This window comes from Macaca thibetana, chromosome 7 (genome assembly GCF_024542745.1).
Source record: "Macaca thibetana thibetana isolate TM-01 chromosome 7, ASM2454274v1, whole genome shotgun sequence".
Taxonomy (NCBI): domain Eukaryota; kingdom Metazoa; phylum Chordata; class Mammalia; order Primates; family Cercopithecidae; genus Macaca; species Macaca thibetana.
Window position 1 is genome coordinate 70,580,163 of NC_065584.1, and position 25,700 is coordinate 70,605,862.

At 41.0% G+C, this 25,700-nt stretch overlaps 1 protein-coding gene and 1 pseudogene across 1 annotated transcript in view; one reads left to right on the plus strand and one right to left on the minus strand.

The window, feature by feature from the left end:
- Nucleotides 1-5,035: 5,035 nt before the first annotated feature.
- On the minus strand, nt 5,036-5,136 carry LOC126960201 (uncharacterized; annotated as a pseudogene).
- Nucleotides 5,137-18,837: 13,701 nt separating this feature from the next.
- Nucleotides 18,838-25,700, plus strand: part of SLC25A21 (solute carrier family 25 member 21) — a 506,446-nt gene continuing 499,583 nt past the window's right edge. The window contains exon 1 of the mRNA XM_050799224.1: nt 18,838-20,435. Within this exon, the coding sequence (XP_050655181.1) occupies nt 20,366-20,435 (70 nt within the window). The 5' untranslated portion in view covers nt 18,838-20,365. The remainder of the gene's footprint in view (nt 20,436-25,700) is intronic.

The window sequence follows — 25,700 nt, forward strand, 5'->3', positions numbered from 1 at the left end:
TACATGAGCATGGAATGTTGTTCCATTTGTTTGTGTCCTCTTTTATTTCGTTGACCAGTGGTTTGTAATTCTCCTTGCAGGGGCCCTTCACATCCATTGTAAGTTGGATTCCTAGATATTTTATTCTCTTTGTAGTAATTGTGAATGGGCGTTCACTCATGATTTGGCTCTGTGTTTGTCTGTTCTTGGTGTGTAAGAATGTTTGTGATTTTTGCACATTGATTTTGTATCCCAAGACTTTGCTGAAGTTGCTTATCAGCTTAAGGAGATTTTGGGCTGAGATGATGGGGTTTTCTAAATATACAATCATGTCATCTGCAAAGAGAGACCATTTGACTTCCTCTTTTCCTAATTCAATACCCTTTCTTTCTCTTGCCTGATTGCCCTGGCCAGAAGTTCCAACATAATAGGAGTGGTGAGAGAGGGCATCCCTGTCTTATGCCAGTTTTCAAAGGGAATGCTTCCAGTTTTCACCCATTCAGTATAATATTGGCTGTGGGTTTGTCATAAATAACTCTTATTATTTTGAGATAGGTTCCATCAATAACTAGCTTACTGAGAGTTTTTAGCATGACGGGCTGTTGAATTTTGTTGAAGGCCTTTTCTGCATCTGTTGAGATAATCATGTGCTTTTTGTCATACGTTCTGTGTATGTGATGGATTATGTTTATTGATTTGCATATGTTGAACCAGCCTTCCATCCCAGGGATGAAGCTGACTTGATCATGGTGGATAAGCTTTTTGATGTGCTGCTGGATTCAGTTTACCAGTATTTTATTGAGGATTTTTACATAGATGTTCATTGTGGATATGGGCCTACAATTCTCTTTTTTGGTTGTGTCTCTGCCAGGCTTTGGTATCAGGATGATGCTGGCCTCATAAAATGAGTTAGGGAGGATTCTCCCTTTTTCTATTGATCGGAATAGTTTCAGAAGGAACGGTACCAGCTCCTCTTTGTACCTCTGGTAGAATTCAGCTGTGATTCCATCTGATCTTGGACTTTTCTTGGTTGGTAGGCTGTTAATTATTGCCTTAATATCAGTACTTGTTATTGGTCTGTTCGGAGATTCAACTTCTTCCTGGTTTAGTCTTGGGAGGGTGTATGTGTCCAGGAATTTATCCAATTCTTCTAGATTTTCTAGTTTATTTGTATAGAGGTGTTTATAGTATTTTCTGATGGCAGTTTGTATTTCTGTGGAATCGGTGCTGACATCACCTTTATGATTTTTTATTGCACCTATTTGATTCTTCTCTCTTTTCTTCTTTATTAGTCTTGCTGTTGGTCTATCGATTTTGTTGATCTTTTCAAAAAACCAGCTCTTGGATTCATCGATTTTTTGAAGGGTGTTTTTTGTGGGTGTCTCTATCTCCCTCAGTTCTGCTCTGATCTTAGTTATTTCTTGCCTTCTGCTAGCTTTTGAATGTGTTTGCTCTTGCTTCTCTAGTTCTTTTAATTGTGATGTCAAGGTGTAAATTTTAGATCTTTCCTGCTTTCTTGTGGGCATTTAGTGCTATAAATTTCCCTCTACACACTGCTTTAAATGTGTCCCAGAGATTCTGGTACGTTGTGTCTTTGTTCTCATTGGCTTCAAAGAACATCTTCATTTCTGCCTTTATTTTGTTACTTACCCAGTAGTCATTCAGGAGCAGGTTGTTCAGTTTCCATGTAGTTGTGTGGTTTTGAGTGAGTTTCTTAATCCTGGGTTCTAATTTGATTGATTGCGCTGTGGTGTGAGAGACAGTTTGTTGTGATTTCTGTTCCTTTACATTTGCTGATGAGTGTTTTACTTCCAATTATGTTGTCAATTTTAGAATAAGAGTGATGTGGTGCTGAGAAGAATGTATATTCTGTGGATTTCGGGTGGAGAGTTCTGTAGATGTCTATTAGGTCTGCTTGGCCCAGAGCTGAGTTCAAGTCCTGGATATCCTTGTTAATTTTCTCTCGTTGATCTGTCTAATATTGACAGTGGGTTGTTAAAGTCTCCCATTATTACTGTGTGGGAGTCTAAGTCTCTTTTTAGGTCTCTGAGAACTTGCTTTATGAATTTGGGTGCTCCTGTTTTGGGTGTATATATATTTAGGATAGTTAGCTCTTGTTGTTGAATTGATCCCTTTACCATTATGTAATGGCCTTGTCCCATTTGATCTTTTTTGGTTTAAAGTCTGTTTAATCATAGACCAGGACTGTAATCCCTGCTTTTGTTTTTTCTGTTTTTTTTCTTTCTTTCCCTTTGCTTGGTAGATCTTCCTCCATCCCTTTATTTTGAGCCTATATGTGTCTTTGCACATGAGATGGGTCTCCTAAATACAGCACACCAATGGGTCTTGACTCTTTAACCAATTTGTCAGTCTGTGTCTTTTAATGGGTATTTAAATATAAATGGGTATTTAACCCATTTATATTTAAGGTTAATATTCTCATGTGTGAATTTGATCCTGTCGTTATGATGTTAGCTGGTTATTTTGCCCGTTAGTTGATGCAGTTTCTTCCTAGCCTCGATGGTCTTTACAGTTTGGCATGTTTTTGCAGTGGCTGGTACTGGTTGTTCCTTTCCATGTTTAGTGCTTCCTTCAGGAGCTCTTGTAAGGCAGGCCTGGTGGTGACAAAATCTCTCAGCATTTGCTTGTCTGTAAAGGATTTTTTTCTTCTTCACTTATGAAGCTTAGTTTGTCTGGATATGAAATTCTGGGTTGAAAATTCTTTTCTTTAAGAATGTTGAATATTGGTCCCCCTCTCTTCTGGCTTGTAGGGTTTCTGCCGAGAGATCTGTTGTTAGTCCAATGGGCTTCCCTTTGTGGGTAACCCGACCTTTCTCTCTGGCTGCCCTTAACTTTTTTTCCTTCATTTCAACCTTGGTGAATCTGAAAATTATGTATCTTGGGATTGGGTTGCTCTTCTTGAGGAGTATCTTTGTGGCATTCTCTGTATTTCCTGAATTTGAATGTTGGCCTGCCTTGCTAGGCTGGGGAAGTTCTCCTGGATAATATCCTGAAGAGTGTTTTCTAACTTGGTTCCATTCTCCTTGCCACTTTCAGTTACACCAATCAAACGTAGATTTGGTCTTTTCACATAGTCCCATATTTCTTGGAGGTTTTGTTCATTTCTTTTCACTCTTTTTTCTCTAAACTTCTCCTCTCACTTTATTTCATTCGTTTGATCTTCAGTCACTGATATCTTTTCTTCTGCTTGATCGAATCGGCTATTGAAGCTTGTGTATGCTTCATGAAGTTCTCATACTGTGGTTTTCAGCTGCATCAGGACATTTAAGCTCTTCTCTATACTGATTATTCTAGTTAATCATTCATCTAACCTTTTTTCAAGGTTTTTAGCATCCTTCCGCTGGGTTAGAACATGCTCCTTTAGCTCGGGGAAGTTTGTTATTACTGACCTTCTGAAGCCTACTTGTATCAACTCATCAGACTCATTCTCCATCCAGTTTTGTTCCCTTACTGGCGAGGAGTTGTGATCCTTTGGAGAAGAAGAGGTGTTCTGGTTTTGGGAATTTTCAGCCTTTCTGCTCTGGTTTCTCCCCGTCTTTGGGGTTTTATCTACCTTAGGTCTTTGATGTTGGTGACCTACAGATGGGGTTTTGGTGTGGATGTCCTTTTTGTTGATGTTGATGCTATTCTTTTCTGTTTGTTAGTTTTCCTTCTAACAGACAGGCCCCTCAGCTGCAGGTCTGTTCGAGTTTGCTAGAGGTCCACTCCAGACCCTGTTTGCCTGGGTATCACCAGCAGAGACTGCAGAACAGCAAATATTGCTGCCTGATCCTTCCTCTGGAAGCTTCATCCCAGAGGGGCACCCATCTGTATGAGGTGTCTGTCGGCCCCTACTGGGAAGTGTCTCCCAGTCAGGCTACATGTGGGTCAGGGACCCACTTGAGGAGGCAGTCTGTCCATTATTGGAGCTCAAACACCATGCTGGGAGAACCACTGCTGTCTTCAAAGCTGTCAGGCAGGGACGTTTAAGTCTGCAGAAGCTCTCTGCTGCCTTTTGTCCAGATATGCCCTGCCCCTAGAGGTGGAATCTAGAGAGGCAGTAGGTCTAGCTGAACTGCAGTGGGCTCTGCCAAGTTCGAGCTTCCCTGCCGCTTTGCTTACAGTGTGAGCATAGAACTGCCTACTCAAGCCTCAGCACTGGTGGACGTCCCTACACCCGCCAAGCTTCAGCATCCCAGGTGAATCTCAGACTGCTGCGCTAGCACCAAGCAAGGCTCCATGGATGTAGGACCCACTGAGCAAGGCATGGGAGGGACTCTCCTGGTCTGCCAGTTGCGAAGACCATGGGAAAAGCACAGTATTTGGGAAGAAGTATACCATTCCTCCAGGTATGGTCACTCACAGCTTCCCTTGGGTAGGAAAGGGAAATCCCCCAACCCCTTGCACTTCCAGGGTAAGGCAATGCCCCACCCTGCTTTGGTTCACCCTCCGTGTGATGCACCCACTGTACAACCAGTCCCAATGAGATGAACCAGGTACCTCAGGCGGAAATGCAGAAATCCCCTATCTTCTGCATCAATCTCACTTGGACCTGTACACCAGAGCTGTTCCTATTTGGCCATCTTGGAAGCGACTCCAATAGGCTTTTTTTTTTTTTTTTTTTTTTTAAAAAAAAGCAGTTTTCGCTTTAATGAAAAGTGAGCCTGGGCATACTGGCTCACACATGTAATCCCAGCATTTTGGAAGGCCAAGGTAGGAGGATCACTTGAACCCAGGAATTGGAGACCAGTGTGGACAACATAGTGAGACCGTGTCTCTACAAGAAATAATAAAACAAAAAATAGCCAGGCATGGTGGCTCATGTCTGTAGTCCCAGCTACTTGGGAGCCAGAAGGGGAGGATCACTACTAGCCCAGGAGTTCGAGGTTGCAGTGAGCTATGGTCACAGCACTGTGCTCTAGCCTGGGCAACAGAATGAGACCCTGTTTCTAAAGAAAAAGAAAGAAAAGTGATCAGATAGTACAGAAGTTATCTTATACCATGTCACCCCCAGAGTTTCCCTTATTATTTTTTGTTTTATTTTTAAATTTATTTTTTTAATATGGAACACTTCACAAATTTGTGTGTTATCCTTGTGCAGGGGCCTAATATTCTCTGTATTGTTCCAATTTTATGTGCTTTAGTCCCTTGCATTAGTATTTGTTACAATTGATAAACCAATATGGATACATTATTAACTAAACTCTGTAGTTTACATTGTGGCTTATTCTTGGTGTCACACAGTTTTATAGAGTTTGCCAACAGCACTGTGTCATGTATTTACTATTACAATATCATATAGAATAGTTTCACTGTCCTAAAAATCCCCTGTGTTCATCTATTCATCTCTGCCACTCCCACACTTTCTGGCAGCCACTCTTTTTTTTTTTTTTCTTTTACTGTCTGTATAGTTTTTGCCTTTTCCTGAATGTCACATAGTTGGTATCATATAACATATAGCCTTCTTAGATTGACTTTTTTTACTAAGCAATATGTATTTAAGTTTCCTCTATATCTTCTCAAGACTTGATAGTTCATGTTTATTTATTTGTTTGTTTATTATATTTTACTTTATTTTTGCTAGAGACAGGGTCTCACTATATTGCCCAGGCTGCTCTTAAACTCATGGGCTCAAGCAATGCTCCCACCTTAGTCTCCCAAAGTGCTGGGATTCCACTGCTCCCAGCAGCTCCTATCTTTTTATGGCTGAATAGTATTTGTTTATCCATTTACCTTTTTTTTCTTTTCTTTTCCTCTGGTTTTTTTTTTTGGTTTGTTTTTCTTTTTTTTTTTTTTTTTTTTTTTTAAGACAGGGTCTCACTCTGTCATCTAGGCTGGAGTGCAGTGGCACAATCTTGGCTCACTGCAGCCTTGACCTCCTGGACTCAAGCAACTCTCCTGTTTCAGCACCCCTGAGTAGTCGAGACTACAGGTGTATGCCACCACGCCAGGCTAAATTTTTGTATTTTTTGTAGAGATACGGTTTTGCCATGTTGCCCAGGCTGGTCTTGAACTCCTGAGCTCAAGTGATTCACCCCCTTCACCCTCCCAAAGTGTTGAGATTACAGATGAGAGCCACTGCGCCTGGCCTCCATTCACCTATTGAAAGATTTCTTGGTTGCTTCTAAGTTTTGGCAATTATGAGTAAAGCTGCTATAGATATCTATATATTTTGTGTGTGTGTAAATATATGTTTTATATTTGTGTAAACATAAGTTTTCAACTCATTTGGGTAAATACCAAGGAGTGCAATTGCTGGATTATATGTTAATAGCATGTTTGGTTTTGTAAGAAACTGCCATACTGTCTTCCAGAGTGGAGGCAGTATTTTGCATTCCCACCAGCAATGAATGAGAGTTCTTGTTTCTCCACATCCTCACCAGCATTTGTTGTCAGTGGTTTGGGTTTTATGCATTCTCATAGATGTATAACAGTATTTTATTGTTGTTATAATTTGCAATTCCCTAATGGAATACTGTGTAGTGTTCAGCACCTTTTCATATGCTTGTTTGCCTTCTGTATTATCTTCTTTGATGAGGTGTCAATTCACATCGTTTTGCCTGTTTTTTGTTATTTGGGCCATAATTGGATTGCTGGTTTTTTTCTAGCAGTGAAAACCCTAGCCCTAGCCCCTTTCTATGTTTTTTTTTCTTTTCTTTTTTGTTATCCAAATTGGCTTACAATTATATGTTACATACATACATTTATATCACATTCTGTTTTTTTAAAATTATTCACTGCAACAAAGTTAAGATTAGATGGATACTCTCAAATACTGCTGTTAGACATATAACTTGGCTCAACCTTACTAGAAAATGATTTTGCAGTTTTAAAATTGGCAGATAAAATTTTACATACTTCTCAGCCGGGCACGGTGGCTCACACCTGTAATCCCAGCACTTTGGGAGGCCAAGGAAGGCAGATGATGAGGTCGGGAGTTCGAGACCAGCCTGACCAACATGGTGAAACCCTGTCTCTACTAAAAATACAAAAATTAGCCAGAACTGGTGGCACACGCCTGTAATCCCGGCTACTCAGGAGTCTGAGGCAGGAGAATTGCTTGAACCAGGGAGGCAGAGGTTGCAGTGAGCCGAGATTGCACCACTGCACTCAAGCCTGGGTGACAGAGCAAGACTCTGTCTCAAAAAAACAAAACAAAATGAAACAAACAAACAAAAATTTACATGCTTCTCATGTAAAATATGATGTTTTAAAATATATATGCCTTGTGAAATGGCTAAAATTAGCTAATTAACACATGCATTACCTCACAAAGTTATCTCCTTTTTGGTGAGAATACTTAAAATCTACTCTCTAAGGCCAAGCACGCTGGCTCATACCTGTAATCACAGCACTTTGAGAGGCCAAGACGGGCAGATCACTTGAGGTCAGGAGTTCAAGACCAGCCTGCCCATCATGGCAAAACCTCATCTCTACAAAAACTACAAAAATTAGCCAGGCATGGTGGCAGGCACCTGTATCCCAGCAACTTGGGCAGCTGAGGCAGGAGAATTGCTGAACCCAAGAGGCAGAGGTTGCAGTGAGCCCAAATTGTGCCACTGCACTCTAGCCTGGGCGACACAGTGAGACTCTGTCTCAAAAATAAATAAAATAAAATATATTTTGAAATGGTTATATCTAACTAATTAACACATGTATTGCCTCATAGTTATTTATTTATTTATTTATTTATTTATTTTTAAATAAATACTTAAAATCTACTCTCTAAGGCCGGGCATGGTGGCTCAAACCTGTAATCTCAGCACTTCAGGAGGCTGAGGGGGGTACATCACTTGAGGTCAGGAGTTCAAGACCAGCCTGGCCAACATGGCAAAACTCCATCTCTACTAAAAATACAAAAATTACCTGGGTGTGGTGGTGCATGCCTGTAATCCCAGCTACGTGGGAGGCTGAGGCAGGAGAATCGCTTGAACCTGGGAAGCAGAGGTCGTAGTGAGCTGAAATTGCGCCACTGCACTCCAACCTGGGTGCAGAGTGAGACTTCATCTCAAAAAACAAACAAACATACAAACAAACAAACAAACAAATCTACTCTAAGTATTTTTCAAAAATACAATATATTGTCATTAACTGTAGTCACCATGTTGTATAATTGGTTGCTTGTTTTTTTAATACTGAGTTTTAAGACTCTGTATACTTGAGATACATATCCTTCATCAAGTATGTATTTTGTAAATATTGTCTCCCGTTCTGTGGCTTGTTTTTTCATTCTTTTAATAGTGTCTTTCACAGAGCAGAAATTTTTTATTTTAATGAACAGTCCAACTTACGAATTTCTTCGTTCATGAATCATGTTTTTGGTATTGAATCTAAAAACTCATTGCTAAGTGAAGATCACCTAGATGTTCTCAAATGTTATAAAAGTTTTGTCATTGAGTGTCTCATATTTAGGTTTGTGAGTTGTTTTTAATTATTTTTTATGAAGGAATAAGGCCATTGTCTAGATCCATTTTTTTGCATGTTGATGTCCAATTGTTCCAGCGCCATTTATTGAAAAGACTAACCTTTCTCCATTGAATTGCTTTTTTTTCTTTGTCAAAGATCAATTGACTGTATTGGTGGGGTCTATTTCTGAACTAACTTTCTTTTTTTTTTTTTTTTTTGAGACAGTATCTCACTTTGTCACCCAGTTTGGAGTGCAGTGGTGTGGTCTTGGTTCACTACAACCTCCACCTCCCGGGTTCAAGCGATACTTGTGCCTCAGCCTCCTGAGTAGCTGGGATTACAGGTGCATGCCACCACGCCTGGCTAACTTTTGTATTTTTGGTAGAAAGGGGGTTTGGTAGAGAGGCTAGTCTCGAACTTCTGACCTCAAGTGATCCGCCTACCTTGGCCTCTCAAAATGCTGGGATTGTAGGTGTTAGCCACCATCTCCAGCCTATTCCTGGACTTTCTATTCCATTCCACTGACCTGTTTGTTCTTGATTATTGTAGCTTTACAGTAAGTCTTGAATTTGAAGTCAGTAGATCAGTCCTCTTACTTTATTCTCTAGCTTCAGTATTGTTTTATTTTGGGTCTTTTGCCTTTCCATATAAAATTTAGAATCAGTTTGTTGATTTCCACAAAATAACTTACTGAGATTTTGGTTGAATTGCATTGAATCTATAAATCCAATCGGTAAGAACTGACATCTTAATCATAGTGAGCCTTCCTATTCATGAACATAGAATATCTATTTATTTACATTTTCTTTTCTTTCTTTCATCAGAGTTTTGTTAGGTCTTGACCGTATTTTGTTAGATTTATTCCTAAGTACTTCAATTTTTTGGTGCTAATGTACATAGCACTGCATTTTTAATTTCAAATTCCAGTGGTTTATTGCTAGAGTGTAGGAAAACAATTGGTTTCCAAAATACTAAGCTGTATCAAGCAACCTTGCTATGATAACCTATTAGTTTCAGGAGAGTTTAAAAAATTGGCTTCTTGGAATTTTCTACATAGATAATCATGTCATCCGTGAAGAGTTTATTTGATCCTTCCCAATTGGTATCCTTTCATGATTCATTTTTAGTTATCACATATGTAATTAAAAAAAAAAAACTAACTCATTCTCCTTCCTGATCTCAGCATCAGATTCTCTGCCCTCCACTATTCCCTTTCTTAAATATCTAAGAACAGAGCTTCAAAATACATGATTCCAAGTGTTTTAGAACTACGGGAATAAATCCACAATTAATGATTTCAGGACTTATCTCTCAACAATTGATAGAATATGCAGACAGAAAATCAGTAAGGATACAGAAGACTTGAACAACAGTATCAATCAACTTGTCTAATTGACATTTATAGAACAGACCACCTATCAACAGCAAAATACACATTATTTTCAGATTCACATGGAATAATTGCAAAGACAGACCATAATCAAGGCCATAAAACAAACACGAATACATTTTAAAAGATTCCAATCGGCCGGGCGCGGTGGCTCAAGCCTGTAATCCCAGCACTTTGGGAGGCCGAGGCGGGCGGATCACAAGGTCAGGAGATCGAGACCACAGTGAAACCCCGTCTCTACTAAAAAAAAAATACAAAAAATTAGCCGGGCGCGGTGGCGGGCGCCTGTAGTCCTAGCTACTCAGGAGGCTGAGGCAGGAGAATGGCGTGAACCCAGGAGGCGGAGCTTGCAGTGAGCCGAGATCGCGCCACTGCACTCCAGCCTGGGCAACAGCGTGAGACTCCGTCTCAAAAAAAAAAAAAAAAAAAAAAAAAGATTCCAATCATATAGACTGTGTTCTTTGACCAGAGTAAACTAGGTATTCATAGGAGAATGCTGTTTGGAAAATCTCCAAGTTTTTGGAAACTAATTAACATGCTTCTAGATCACCCATGGGACAAAGAATAAATCAAAAGGGAAATTTCTAAGCATTTTAAAGTGATAAAAAGTGAAAACACCATTTGTCAAAACCTAAGGAACTGCGCAACACAAAAAGTGAACCCTAATGTAAACTATGAACTTTAATAATAATGTATCAATATTGATTCATTAATGTACAAAATGCACTACACTCATGCAAGATGTTAACAATAAGAGAAAACCCTATGGGGTGCACGGGGAAATGTATATAAGAACTCTACTTTCTGCTCAATTTTTTTTTTTTTTGTTTTGTTTTTGTTTTTGAGACACGTTCTCCTTCTGTTGCCCAGGCTGGAATGCAGTGATGCAATCTTGGCTCACTGTAGCCTCGACCTCCTGGGCTCAAGAAATCCTCCCACCTCAGCCTGCCAAGAAGCTAGGACTACAGGCCTGAGCCACCATGCCCAGCTGTTTTTTGTAGTTTTAGTAGAAATGGGATTTCGCCATGTTGCCCAGGCTGGTCTTAAACTCCTGGGCTCAAGCGATCTGTCCACCTCGGCTTCCCAAAGTGCTAGAATTACATGCTGAGCCATCACGCCCAGCTTTCTGCTCAATTTTTCTGGAAACCTAAAACTTCTCTAAAAGATAAGGTCCGCTGGGCACGGTGACTCATTCCTGTAATCCCAGCACTTTGGTAGGCAGAGACGGTTGGATTGCCTGAGGTCAGGAGATCAAGACCAGCCTGGTCAACATGGCAAAGCCCCATCTCTACTAAAAATACAAAAATTAGCTGGGAGTGGTGGCAGGTGCCTGTAATCCCAGCTACTCAGAGGCTGAGACATGAGAATCGCTTGAACCAGGAGGCGGAGGTTGCAGTGAGCCCAGATAGCACCACTGTATTCCAGTCTGGGGGATAGAACAAGACTCTAAAACAAAAATAAGTAAGTAAATAAATAAATAAGTAAATAAATAAAATTAGCCTGGCCTGGTGGCACATGCCTATAGTACCAGCTACTCCAGAGGCTGAGGCGGGAGAACTGCTTGAGCCCAGGAGGCAGAGGTTGCAGTGAGCCAAGGTCGCGACATTGCACTCCAGCCTGGATGAGAGGGAAACTCTGCCTCAAAAAAAAAAAAAAAAGGAAAGTCCTATAATTTAGATTAATGAAAAAAAATCAAAATTTGTGGGATGCCTATAAAGCAGTACTTAGAATAAATTTATAGTACTAAACACCAATATTAGAAAGGAACAGCCTCAATAACCTTAGCTTCCACCTCAAGAAACTAATAAAGAACAAAATAAAATAAAGTAAATGAGGGAATGAAAATAATAATTATAAGAATAGAAATCAGTATAACAGAAAACAGAAAAGCAATACAGAAAAATGAATGAAATTAAAACCTGGTTCTCTGATAATACCAATAAAATTAAGTGATCAAGAAATAAAGCAGACGTACCCAAATAAATGAAGGTTAATTTTAAAAAAGAAAAAGAAAAAAAGAAAGAAGTCTACCAATATCAGAAATTAAAGAAGTGACATCACTACAAATTCTACAGATATTAAAAGAGGAATATTATTAAAATTGTATGCCAATAAACTGGATAACTTACATGAAATGGACAAATTTCTTGCAAAGGTAAGCAAAGATACCATCTCAGCTATAGTTTAACCTTAGCCAGGTCCAAAGGCAGCTTTGGAGCATGAGTTGCAACACAGTACAGTGGTCTTCCATTATTTGCAGTTTTGCTGTACACAATTTCAGTTGCCTGCAGTCAACCGTGGTCCAAAAATATTAAATGGAAAATCCCAGAAATAAACAATTCATGAGTATTAAATTGTGTTGTTTGAGTGCATGATAAAATATTGGGCCATCCCATTCTGACCTGCCTCAGATATGAATCATGCCTTTATCCAGCATTATCCATGATGTATATACTACCCAACCTGTCAGTCATTGCTTCTGACATCCATGCACATCATCACTGCTCGATGACCCAGAATCACCAAAAAGCAGATGATCCTCCTTCTTATGCATGGTCAGAAGGTCAGTATTAGCCTAATGCTATGTCACAATGGCTATGTCATTCACCTTACTTCATCTTATCATGTAGGCATTTTATCATTTCACATCGTCACAAGAAGAAGGTTGAGTACAGTACAGTAAGATATTTTGAGAGAGAAAGAGGCCACATTCACATAAGTTTTATTACAGTATACGGTTGTAACTGCTTTATTTTTATTATTTTTGTTAATCTCTTACTGTGCTCCTGTGCCCAATTTTTTTTTTTTTTTTTTTTTTTTTGAGATGGAGTTTCACTCTTGTTGCCTAGGCTGGAGTGCAATGGTGCGATCCCAGCTCACTGCAACCTCCGCCTCCCAGGTTCAAGCAATTCTCCTGTCTCAGCCTCCCAAGTAGCTGGGATTACAGGCATGTGCCACCATGCCCAGCTAATTTTGTATTTTCAGTAGAGATGGGGTTTTACCATGTTGGCCAGGCTGGTCTCGAATTCCTGACCTCAGGTGGTCCACCTGCCTCGGCCTCCCAAAGTGCTTAGATTACAAGCTTGAGCCACCGCGCCCAGCCTTACTTTACCCAATTTAAAAATTACACTTTATCATAGATATATATGTATAGGAAAAAAAAGTACTATTAGCTGTTTCAGGCATCTACTGGTGGTCTTGAAATGTATTCCTCCCAGCAGGTAAGGTTGGTGGGGGCGGGGGGGCTACTGTATTGGTCCGATCTTAAGGCAAGGAGGTCAGCATTTTGTTCCCCTTTTTATTTCAGTCAGTCATTGGCTATGGGGTTGCCTCCAGCATGGTGAAGTGGGAAATGATGACATATGTAACCTCCCAGGTAAGGTAGTGATGTGTGTGACTTCCCAAGCTTCTCTTTTGCTGAGGGCATGATATGGTTTGGCTGTGTCCCCACCCAAATCTCATCTTGAATTCTAGCTCCATAATTCCCTCATGTTGTGGGAGGGACCCACTGCTGGCAGATAACTGAATCATGGGGGCAGTTCCCCCACTCCATGCCATTCTCATGGTAGTGAATAAGTCTCATGAGATCTGATGGTTTTATAAGGGGAAACCCCTTTCGCTTTGCTCTCATGTTCTTCTCTTGTCTGCCTCCACGTGAAACATGCCTTTCACTTTCTGAGATGATTATGAGCCCTCCCCAGCCATGTGGAACTGTGAGTCCATTAAACCTCTTTTTCTTTATAAATTATCCAGTCTTGGGTATGCCTTTATCAGCGTTGTGAAAACAGACTAATAGAGGACATTTCTCTAGAAAATAAATTAACTATGAGTCCATAGCCATTAATACTCACAGCAGCTGGTATGGGCAGGCCAGCTTGGTAAAGGGATCTGGATGGGGCACCAACATCATCCACTATAATGACATTGAGACCTTTCTGATAAGAAGAAATCAGCTGGTCATGGTGACTCATGCCTGTAATCCTAGCACTTTGGGAGGCCAAGGCTGGTGGATCACCTGAGGTCAGGAGTTCGAGACCAGCCTGGCCAACATGGTGAAACCCCGTCTCTAGTAAAAATACAAAAATTAGCCGGGCATCATGGCATATGCCTGTAATCCTAGCTACTTGGGAGGTTGAGGCAGAATTGCTTGAGCCCGGGAGGCAGAGGTTGCAGTGAGCGAGATCATGCCATTGCACTCCAGCCTGCGGGACAGAGTGAGACTCCATCTCAAAAAACAAACAAAAACAACAAAAAAGAAGAAATTAGTCATGGGAACGGCCAAGAGAAGAATATTCCTGGCAAATAAACATCAAATGCAAAATCCATGAGGCAGAACGAGGTTGAAATATTCAAATTCAGAAAGAAAACCATTGTGTTTGGATCAGAGGCAAAATAGTATGAGATAAAGACATAGAAATGAGCCGTTCATACAGAGCCCTGAAAGGACCGTTGTAAGTTTGATTTGGTTTTTAGGGCAACTGAAGGCCTTTGGAGAATTTTTGTTGTTGTTGTTTGTTTGTAAAGACAGGGTTTCACAATGTTGCCTAGGCTAGTGTTGAACTTCTGGTCTCAAATGATCTGCCCCCACTTGGCCTCCCAAAGTGCTGGGATGAGCTACTATGCCCTTTGGAGGATTTTTAAACAAGGTACTGTCATAATCTACTACATGTTAAAAAATATGCTGATTACTGGCTGGGCATGATGGCTTATGCCTGTAATCCCAGCACTTCAGGAGGCTGAGACGGGTGGATCACTTGAAGTCAGGAGTACAAGACCAGCCTGGCCAACTTGGTGAAACCCCATCTCTACTAAAAATACAAAAATTAGCTGGGTGTGGTAGTGGGTGCCTATAATCCCAGCTACTGGGGAGAATCGCTTGAACCTGAGGTGGAAGTTGCAGTGAGCCAAGTTTGCACCACTGCACTCCAGCCTGGGGGACAGAGTGAGACTCCGTCTCAAAAAAGAAAAAAAAACAAAACGCTGAATACTGAGTGGGGACAATAAGGGCCAGGAGAATAATTAGGAAACAATTCCAGTAGTCCAGGTGAAAAATATTATGGCTGGAACAAAGGTGGTTGCAATGGAGATAGAAGTGAACAAAATCAAGATATATTTGAAGGTAAAGTTTACAGGGTATACTGTTGGGCTAGATGTGGAGAGAAGAAAATCAGGCATGAGTACTAGGTTTTTGGCTAGAACTATTTGATGGATAGTGATGCCATTTTCAGAAATAGGAAATATATGGGGAAAAAAGGGTTTGGGGTTCAGCATCAAAAGTTCTGTTAAACTTAAGCTATCTCTTTTTCTTTTCCTTTTTATTTTTTGAGAAAGAGTCTAGCTCTGTTGCCCAGGCTAGAGTGTAGTGGCGCTCACTGCAAGCTTTGCCTCCCAGGTTCATGTCATTCTCCTGCCTCAGCCCCAAGTACTGGGACTATGGGCACCCACCACCACCCCCGACTAATTTTTTGTATTTTTAGTAGAGACGGGGTTTATACCGTGTCTTGATCTCCTGACCTCGTGATCTGCCCGCCTACGGCCTCCCAAAATGCTGGGATTACAGGCGTGAGCCACAGCACCCGGCCTCTTTTCTTTTTTTTTAGAGACAGGGTCTCTCTGTTGCCCAGGCTAGAGTGCAGTGGCGCTATAATAGTCATAGTTCACTGCAGCCTTGAGCTCTTTTCCTCACGGGATCCTTCTGCCGCATGGGGTGGGAAGCCATTGCGCTGGGGCAAACTATCTTTTTTTTTTTGATACCCAAGTAAAGATGTAACATAAATAATTGTATATATAATTCTGGAGATTCAGGGATGTTGGTTATTTCCATGGCTGGAAATAAGAATGGGGGAGTCATCCGTGTATAAAAATTACTTTTAACTAAGGCCCTGGATGAGATTCCCTGAGAAGAGAATCTGGATAAACAAAAGAAGAGAGTACATACCCAACCTCTGGAGCGCTCCAATAGAGATTAGGTATAGGAGGAGGAAAACAGAAAAAAACAAGATCAGACCACACAGGAGTAAGAAATCCAGGAAAGTGAGGTATCATAGAAGCCAAGAGAAGGAAGTTGTTGTTGTTGTTGTTGTTGTTTTTTTGAGACAAGAGGTTTGCTCTTGTTTTCCAGGCTGGAGTGCAATGGCACGATCTCGGCTCACCACAACCTCTGCCTCCCAGGTTCGAGCAATTCTCCTGCCTCAGCCTCCCGAGTAGCTGGGATTACAGGCATGCGCCATCACACCTGGCTAATTTTGTATTTTTAGTAGGGACGGGGTTTCTCCATGTTGGTCAGGCTGGTCTGGAACTCCAGACCTCAGGTGATCCACCCGTCGTCTCGGCCCCCCAAAGTGCTAGGATTACAGATGTGAGCCACCGTGCCCAGCCCTTTGATTTTGACACAATCAGAAAAGAAAGTTTTTAAACAAAGGGTGGTCAGGTTTTTTTCTTTTCTTTTCTTTTCTTTTTAAATGTTGCTGGAAAGTTAAATGATACCAGAGAAGTGACCTTTGGAACACTTGGCAATGTTTGGAGACATTTTTGGTTATCATAATCAGGAGCGAGTTGCTACTGGCATCTATTGGATTGAGGTCAGGGATGCTGCTAAATATCCAACAATGCACAGAACAGCCTCCCTCAACAAAAAGTTATCTGTCAACAGTTCTTTGGTCTGACTTAGAAAATTCATGCTGGCCAGGGCTCAGACCCAACATTTGGAAGGTCAATTTGGGAGGATGGCTTGAGTTCAGGAGTTCATGATTAGCCTAGGCAACTTGGTGAGATGCCATCACTATTAGATTTTTTTTTTGTTGTTGTTTTTTTGTTGTTGTTGTTTTAAAATAACAACAAGCCGAGCCTGGGCCTGGTGTCTCATGCCTGCAATCCCAGAATTTTGGGAGGCTGAGGCTGGCGGATAACTTGAGGCCAGGAGTTTGAAACCAGCTTGACCAACATGGTGAAACTCCTTCTGTACTAAAAACACAAAAATTAGCCAGGTGTCGTGGTGTGCACCTGTAATCCCATGTACTCAGGGGCCTGAGGAGAATCGCTTGAACCCGGGAGGCAGAGGTTAAAGTGAACTGAGATAGCGCCATAGCACTCCAGCCTGGGCAACAGGATGAGACTCCATCTCACAAAACAACAATAACAGCAACAACAACAAACTCCCCAAAATAGTAGCTTAATAATATAGCCTAATCATAAACATAATAAATATAGCCTAATGTCATATGTCTAATAATAAACATAGCGTGGCTGGGCCTGGTGTGACTCACACCTGTAATCCCAGCACCTTGGGAGGCATATATGGGAAAATTGCTTCAGCCCAGCAGTTCCAGATCAGCCTGGGCAACACAGAAAGAACTTGTCTCTACAAAAGATTATTTTAAAAATTAAAACAAAACAAAAAAAACCCATAGCATACCAAATAGAGGGCTCCTAAATTATACTTAGGTTCAAATTAATACCTCAGCCAAATACTGTGTTATTTTGGGGAAGTTACTTAATCTCAGTGCCAGTTTCCTCCTTTGTAAAACAGGAATGAGATAATGGATTACAAAATGCTTATTAGCCCAGTGCCTGGGAGAAGGTATAGTCAATGAACGTTGTGATTACAATTGACTAGATAGGCTGAATATGGCCTGAAGGTAGCAGATTGCTCTTTACTTTTCTAGAACCTCCCCTATTCTCCCCAAACAACCCAATTATCTTTTAATATGTTCTTTCTAATCTGATATGAAACAAGAAATCAGATATCCACCCTTTAAAAAATTGGTTCTAACATTAGTTTTAAATGGATTTCTGCATGTTGACGGCTTAGAGGTTTTATTAACTCCTAGATTCCCAGTAATGTTCCTGAACGGTTTTTTTAGCCACTTGACAAATGATAGGGAAGTCAATAATTTAATCATGTACTTATCAACCAAGATCAGCTAAATAAATCAATAATTTAAAAAATATAATCTTCATACTTTAGCAGTTTTGCCCCATTAGGATATCACATCATTATTCAAAATAATAATAGAACAATGTGATAGAGGCTAGGGAATCTGAAATAGGTCAAGTAAATATTACCATTTTTTCTCAGCACTAAATCTTCCAGCATTCCAATATTGGCCATGAGCAAATTTAGCTGCAGATGAGATTTACATTCTATTATCAGAGCGTTTAGCAGAGTGTTTAGCACAGTGAGTACTCGTTGGCTCTGTCTTCACTCTTGTTGACTCCCAACCTCTAGAATGTTCTCATGCCTAGGCCCCATATCCTCTAGTATTCTAGAGGTATAGGACTGGATTATATGTGATATCAAGTCTTGCTTTTTTCACTCAAAGATATTTCTTCTAGTCCAGAGAGGTTAAAAAGAGGAAGTAACTTTTTAACAAGGATAACTGGGAGTTCTCTAACTGAATCCATAGGGCTTTTTAGAGGTTGGGTTTTAGTGAGATACAAGCTTGCTCCCACCTACCCTGGATAAGATCTTCAGAGGGGAAGACACTCATGGAAATAATTATGTCAAAAGGTTGTCTTTAAATCTTGACCTGAAAGTATTATTGCATTTCCTGGATAATGTAGGGAAGGCAAAAATTTACTTACAAGGTGGATCTCCTCCATTAGACTATAAGTGCCATGGGGGAGGGATTTGTAGTGATATTGTCAGTATCTAGGCAAGTGCTAACACTTAGTGAGCTCTCAGTGTAGAATTTGGTTCAGTGTGTGCATTGAGGTTTAATAGTTGTGACCAAATTTTTAAAAACTTTAAAAAAATGGAATTAATTTGTGGGGCTATTTGTGTGACAGACTGTAGTTTGTTTAGCCTTTGGTTAATATTTAAATCTACAATCTACTGCTATCAAAAGAAGGAATCCTGCGATGGAATCCCAGCTATACTATTACTCCCGAGGGATCTTGGAAAACTAAATTTCTGCTTTGAAAAATGAGGAAAACATTTTCTATGGGCTCTGAAATTGTTTCTATGCCTAATATATAACAGGTTCTCAGTATTTGTTGAATAAGTGATTCTATATTGCACTCAAGATTCCATATTTAATTAGTAAAAGTCTGAAAGATATTGCTCAAAAGCCTTTATTCTATCAAGTTAGCAAAATTTCTGCAAACCATTTCTTGGTAAACATTTTCAAACTTAGCAGTTTTAATCAAATATTTAATGAAATGAAAAACTTCATTTTTGTGTATCTGATCACATAAGCAGCAAGTCTCCCCAATTCCTCAAGCACTTTAAATAATTTTGCCAGATATCACTGATCAACATTTAATGACTCAGCCTAAGAAATAAAAAATCAAGTATGAGACCAAATTATTGCACTTGGTACATTAGAAATCACATAAATTGAACTATACTAATTGCTGATATTCAACGGTTTTTGACCTCCAAAAATGGCAATTTTTATATGGCTCACACTAAATATGTTTAGCATTAAATAATGTGTTTTAAGAAATATTACAATAGGGCTTCTAAAGCCTCCCAGTTCTCTGTTTTACTCTTATCATCTCCTGTCTGTTAGGGGTGTGGCAGGTATTTTTGGAGAATTTCACAATCTTATATCTCTCCTACATAAAATAGGCAACTTGTAGTTTAAAAAGAGTATAAATTAGTAGTTTTGTTTTGGTAACTATCCTAAGGTGCTAGTACGAATAACCAAACCTTTTATAGAGAGAATACACTGTAAGTTCCTTAATGTTCCTCAATTGTTTAGGTCAGTGGTTCACAACCTTTAACGTTCATGACAACCAACAGAGAACTTGTTTCTGGGCCCTATCCCCAGACATTCTGATTCAGTTTAGGTCGGGGTGGGGCCCACCAATTTGACTTCCTAACAAATTCACAAATTATGCTACTGCTGTGGGTACTAAAACCACTTTTAAGAACCACTGATCTGGGTATAGAAGAAACTATTTATAAGCAGGCTTTTTCTTCTTTTGGTCCTTAGGTAAATAAAACTCAAGTTGATGAGGTATGATTTTTACCGTAAATCAAAACCATTTTTGGTAAAGTACTACCTTAGCTCTATTGTAAGGTAAGTGTAAATTAGATTTGCTTTGACTTAGCTGCTACAGACCACAATTACAGGATAACTAACTGAGGAATTTATTCACTTGTCCCTTCTTTTGAACCTCACTGTGCTCTGGCATGCCAGGAGGTGCAACGGTCGTCCCAGCTTTGCACTTGGCGCTCCAGGCCTGGGTCATTTCACTTGAGTTATCAGAGGCAGCGCGTCCAGTTTGACAAACTCTGCCGGAGGCTCCTGATAGAGAAGGGCGTGGGCGCCAATCTAGGAGACAAAGCCTGACTCGTTGCGAAGAGCCAACCCAACCCCATCCCCGAGTCTTATTTCCAGGGACATTTTCGGAGCCGAGGGCGCCTCTGCAAGAGCACTGCTGACGGGTTCCGACTCGCGGGAGATCGCGCGACGAATCTGCGCCTCGAACCCTCGCTTTCCAGCAGTCGCCGGATTGCTGCCCCACAGGGAGCCAACCCGCCCGAGGACCAGCCCAGCAGGGGCTCTCTGGATTCGTAGGCTGTGCAGGCGGCGAGCTCGCCCACACATCTCAGCCCACTCCCTCGTCCTCCTCCCGGCGAAGATGTCCGCCAAGCCTGAAGTCGGCTTAGTGCGCGAGGCTTCTCGGCAGATCGTGGCCGGTGGTTCTGCAGGTAAGGCTACCCCGCCCTGCCCCGCCGGAGGCTAGTTGCTTTCCCCACCGCGTGTCCTGAAAACGTTTCCCAGATAGGTCTCCCTACTGAAGTTCCGCCGTCTTCCTCAACATTCCGCGCTCCCGGAGCAGTGCCTGAGCCCCTGGAGGCGCGAGAGCAAAGGAGGCCGGGAGCTAACGGCGAGTACCGGGTGCCCCAAGTAGTGTTGCCTCGGCGTCCGCGCCGGCCGCTCTCGGGTTCCCGGCATTCTCCGTTCCTAGCGTGTAAAGCAAGTGGGAGAGCCCCAAGGGCAGCGACTTTGAGGCGGTCTTTTTGTCTTGCAAGCTATTTTACTTGAAAATGAAACAGTTCGGTCTGACTTAGTTTTATCAATTGTAGAGTCTTTCTTCAAGCTCGCGAATCTTATATAAATCCTGCCTTCCTCATCAAAGTACTTATAGGACTCCACAGGACTTCTTATTGCATACTGTGCTTGCTTGGGGATATTCGTGCCTTAAATAAAGATATTAAAATTAAATGCGTATGTGACACACATAAACACCTTTGATATAATGGGCTCACGTTAATTTACAGAGTTATGCTGTGGGGAAAAAGTAAACCTTTAGGAAAAAATGTTGTAATTTTGGAAATACTTTTAAAAGTAGCTGGAGAAAGTTACTAATCACGAGATGTGTTATGTGCAAGTATTTTAAAGCTATTTTAAAATATAAATTATGCTTTGGTTTAAAATTTAATCTTACAGTCATGCATTTTTATTATAAATATATAATTAAAATAATTGCCATAATTGGCTCATCACCAGAAAACATTTTATAAATCTAGCCCTTATTTCAATAAATTATATTATGGTAACTCTAATAAATCATGTTAAAGCAATGACTAGAAGATGTTTAATGTTTAACTTCTACTAGTAAAAGTTACTGTATTTTCAAACAAATTTGGACTTTTTGTAAGGGACTACTGCAAATTATGACTGGTTATCATTATGTCATCACCTACTTGCATCTCAGGAGTACCATAAGCAGCCACGTGTGTCACTCACAATCTGTACACTTTCTTAAAGATGATATTTCATCAATATCACATTAGAACCATTCATTTCTTACAGAAAATTGTAAAATCAATCCCCCTTCCCCTTCCCCTTCCTTTCTTTGAGATGGAGTCTCGCTCTGTTGCCCAGACTGGAAGGCACCGGAGCTGGAGTGCAGTGGCGCGATCTCAATTCGCTGCACCCTCTGCCTCCCGGGTCCACCTGAGTAGCTGGAATTACCGATGCGCGTCACCACGCCGGCTATTTTTTAAAATCTTTTTTTGTAGAGATGGTCTTTCGCCATGTTGCCCAGACTGGTCTCAACCTCCCGGGCTCAAGTGATCCTCCCACTGCAGCCTCCCGAGTAGCTGGGACTACAGGAACCCACCACCATGCCCGTCTAATTTTTGGGGGGAGGTAGGGGAAGGGTATATATTTTTTTTTGGTGGAGACAGGGTTTCACCATGTTGCCCAGGCTGGTCTCCAACGCCTGGGTTCAAGCAATCTGACCCCCTTGACCTCCCAAAGTGATGGGACTACAGGCGTGAGCCACCACCCATTATTTTAATAGCAGTGGCCCCACTGCTTGCTCTTTCAGTTTTCCAATTGTGATGATGAATTTGCACTAATTTATTTACCGTTTTTGGTAAAATTCCACAATGCCTAAGGTTCTGTCTTCTGAACCTGACTCGTTGGCTTGTAGTCTATGACCCTGATCAAAGAAAACTCAGCTCGTCCAAAGAGAAAATGAGGCCAATTGATTAACATCCTAAGCTAAGACTAATGACTCATAAGCACCTGTATGCTAATTTATATTAGGCACACCTAAACTCAAAGAATGTTAAAAGTAGATCAAACTCGGCCAGGCATGGTGCCTCACGCCTGTAATCCCAGCACTTTAGGAGGCCGAGGCAGGCGGATCACGAGGTCAAGAAATCGAGACCAACCTCCCCAACATGGTGAAACCTCGTTTCTACTAAAAATACAAAAATCAGGTGGGCGTGGTGGTGCACGCCTGTAGTCTCAGCTACTCCGGAGGCTGAGACAGGAGAATGGCGTAAACCCGGGAGGCGGAGCTTGCAGTGAGCTGAGATCCGGCCACTGCACTCCATCCCGGGCGACAGAGCGAGACTCCGTCTCAAAAAAAAAAAAAAAAAAAGTAGATCAAACTCTAATCTTACTTGCGCTGTTCTGAGTGATAAGTACTTGGCATAAATATGTGTGATTCCGTCATATATTCTTATAAATGTAACTAATACAAATGCAAGTTAGGATATTTATAAGATAAATTAAAAATAGCAGCAAAGTTGATTTACATAGTTAATACTATGGAGTTATTAATAAATGATTAGAGTAATTTATACTTTCATAATAGTAAAAAAGAATTATATTTTCTTTTACTTGGCCAAAAACATTTTCATAAAACTTTATTGATACATGTGGGCTAATTGTATTATATATACTTGGTCAAGGGCCAGATAGAAATCAATACACAAGAGAGGAAGAATTTTAATAAAAACAGAAAATGCATTAGAATCTCTGGCACTGTAGTTCTAATCACTGATATTGTCCTTGAATACAACACTTGTGTGTGTGTGTGTGTGTATGTGTGTGATGACCTTTTGTTTGTAAAGGCCAAAGATACAGGCTGGCTTTCTTAGGGGAAAAAGAAAAGAAACTGGGAGGTTTATTAGAGAGATACCAGGGTATCTGGTGGAATTCAAGGTCTGGGATGCATTCTTGGAGCAAACTGGAATAAGGGGCTGGAGTGCTGAGGATAACTCAGGAAGTGAAGTGTCTCCTTCTCTTCTCTTTAAGTAGTCAAATGTTCCTAAGGCAGCAGGGAGGCAGGTAATATATAGGGCCACAAGTATTACTACTACACCTGTCAGGATGGCTTGCACATCCTGACACTTACCTGGTAAGGAGTAAGCATGCCCAAATGCAGTCAGATAGTTTATTAGTTATACAGACAGCAAAAGCAAGACATCATGGTGCCAGCTCTCTGTGCCCATAGCACCACAGTCAGCACTGAACAGAAGAGACCAGAGGATAGGTGGGACGAGTGGGTCACTCTGCTGTTAAGGATCTACCTCTAAACCACAGCCACACAGTTTTATAGACTTATGTTGAGGTCTGCAGCTGTAACCTACGTGGGGGTAAGGTGGAAAGTCTTGCATTCAACTGAAACTAGGGAGAGGGAAGAGAAGCAGCCTTGTGGCAGTCTTCCACAGGACAGCAGCTCCTCCCCAGGCTGCTTATCTACCCTTTCACTTGGAGAAATCACAGGACATTCTGCCAAGGCTCAGTCCAGTCTGTTGTCTAACCTTGCCTGCCTGGTCCATGTGGAAATATAAGAGGTTGTCAGGGTGCCACATTTTGAAGCTATTTCCCTGTGCTCCCCTGGTGTCCTCCTCAGTCCTCTTTCTCACAGTTGACTGCTGTTTTTTTGTTGTTGTTGTTGTTCTTTAGTCTGTGTATCAGAATGTGATCCTCAAAAGCTTCCATGTATATATGCTCTTGACTTCTTTTTCCTGGAGAGAGTGAGAGACTAACTTGCTTTTGTTTTTGGTTCTAGTCCAAAATCCTGGGGAAAGACTAACAATAACACAGCATTAGTAGGGGCCCACCTATGTACCAATCAACTGTAGCTAATCCCTATGCAGATTGGTGGGACAGGTGAGGTAGGGAACCTCAGGGGAGATTATTTTCCAGATAAACCAGATACATCATGAAATGGGCAATAGGTATTTTCTATAACGATATAGATCTGTCTTTTATAAGAAGATGATTTGCAATATTTTCATTTAAAAGACTAAAGAGATTGATGCACAGACAGTTGCCTGGACAATACATTACACGTCAGAGGAAACTGATGCATACATCTAAAGATTGGTCTTTAAATGTAAATTTAAAGATTCAGGTGAGAGAATCACAGAAGCCAATAATGAGTCAGAAACCAATGATGAGAGCTTCAGGAAGATCAACAAGGACTAGCATTGTTGAGCAAGATGAGAATGAGAAGAGGTTACTGGATCAGACCCTTGGTACTCAAAATGTGGTCCATGGATGAGCTGCAGGAAGGAGTATGGTAGCATCTGGGAGTTTGTTGAAAATGTAGAATCCTAGGCCTCACCTACTGTAACTACCCCATCAGGTTCACCTTGCCTGCTGCCTAGACAGAGCTGATTTATCAAGACAGGAGAATTGCAATAGAGAAAGAGTAATTCACTCAGAGCCAGCTGTGTGGGAGACTGGAGTTTTATTATTACTCAAATCAGTCTCCCCAGGCATTGAGGGTGGGGGAGTGCAGCCAGAGAGTCAGGAGTGCTGATTGGTCAGGTTGGAGATGAAATCACAGGGAGTCAAAGCTGTCTTATGCTGAGTCATTTCCTGGGTGGGGGCTACAAGATCAGATGAGCCAGTTAGATCTAGGTGATGCCAGCTGATCCATCAAGTGCAGGGTCTGCAAAATATCTCAAGCACTGATCTTAGGCTTTACAATAGTGATGTTATCCCCAGGAGTGACTTGGGAAGGGTCAGAATCTTGTAACCTCCAACTGCATGACTCCTAAACCATAATTTCTAATCTTTTGGCTAATTTGTTAGTCCCACAAAGGCAATCTAGTCTCCAGACAAGAAGGGGTTCTGTCTTGGGAAAGGGCTGTTACCATCTTTGTTTTAAACTGTTAACTATAAAAGAAGTTCCTGCCAATGTTAGGTTGGCCTTTACCCAGGAATGAACAAGGACAGCTTGGAGATTAGAAGCAAGATGGAGTTGGTTAGGTCAGATTTATTTCGCTGTCTCAGTTACAATTTTGCAATGTTTCACTACCATATGGGAGGGCCTCAAGTCATTGATTTGTACTTTAAAATTTAGAAGCACTGTTTAGAAGTTTAAGTTTAGAAGACCTTTGAGAAAAAAAGACTCTATAGAGGGAGAAGGTCAAAGCCAAATTGCAAAGAACTGCAAGTGAAATCTTTCTTGGTTTTCACTTCTGACCGGACAGAAGAATGAATTTCATACTCCCTATTATATTCCCTCAATTTAGCTTTCAGTCTTATTTTTCATCCCTCTCCTACACATTTTATTCAGTCTCTGCTGAACAGGTCTGCTGACCATTCTTGACTGTTATCTGTACTGTACACCTTTATTCCTGATCCCCTAGAATATCTTACCTCTTACTTTTTTTTGAAGCTAATATTTTTATTTGTATGGAGATAAGGGAACAACC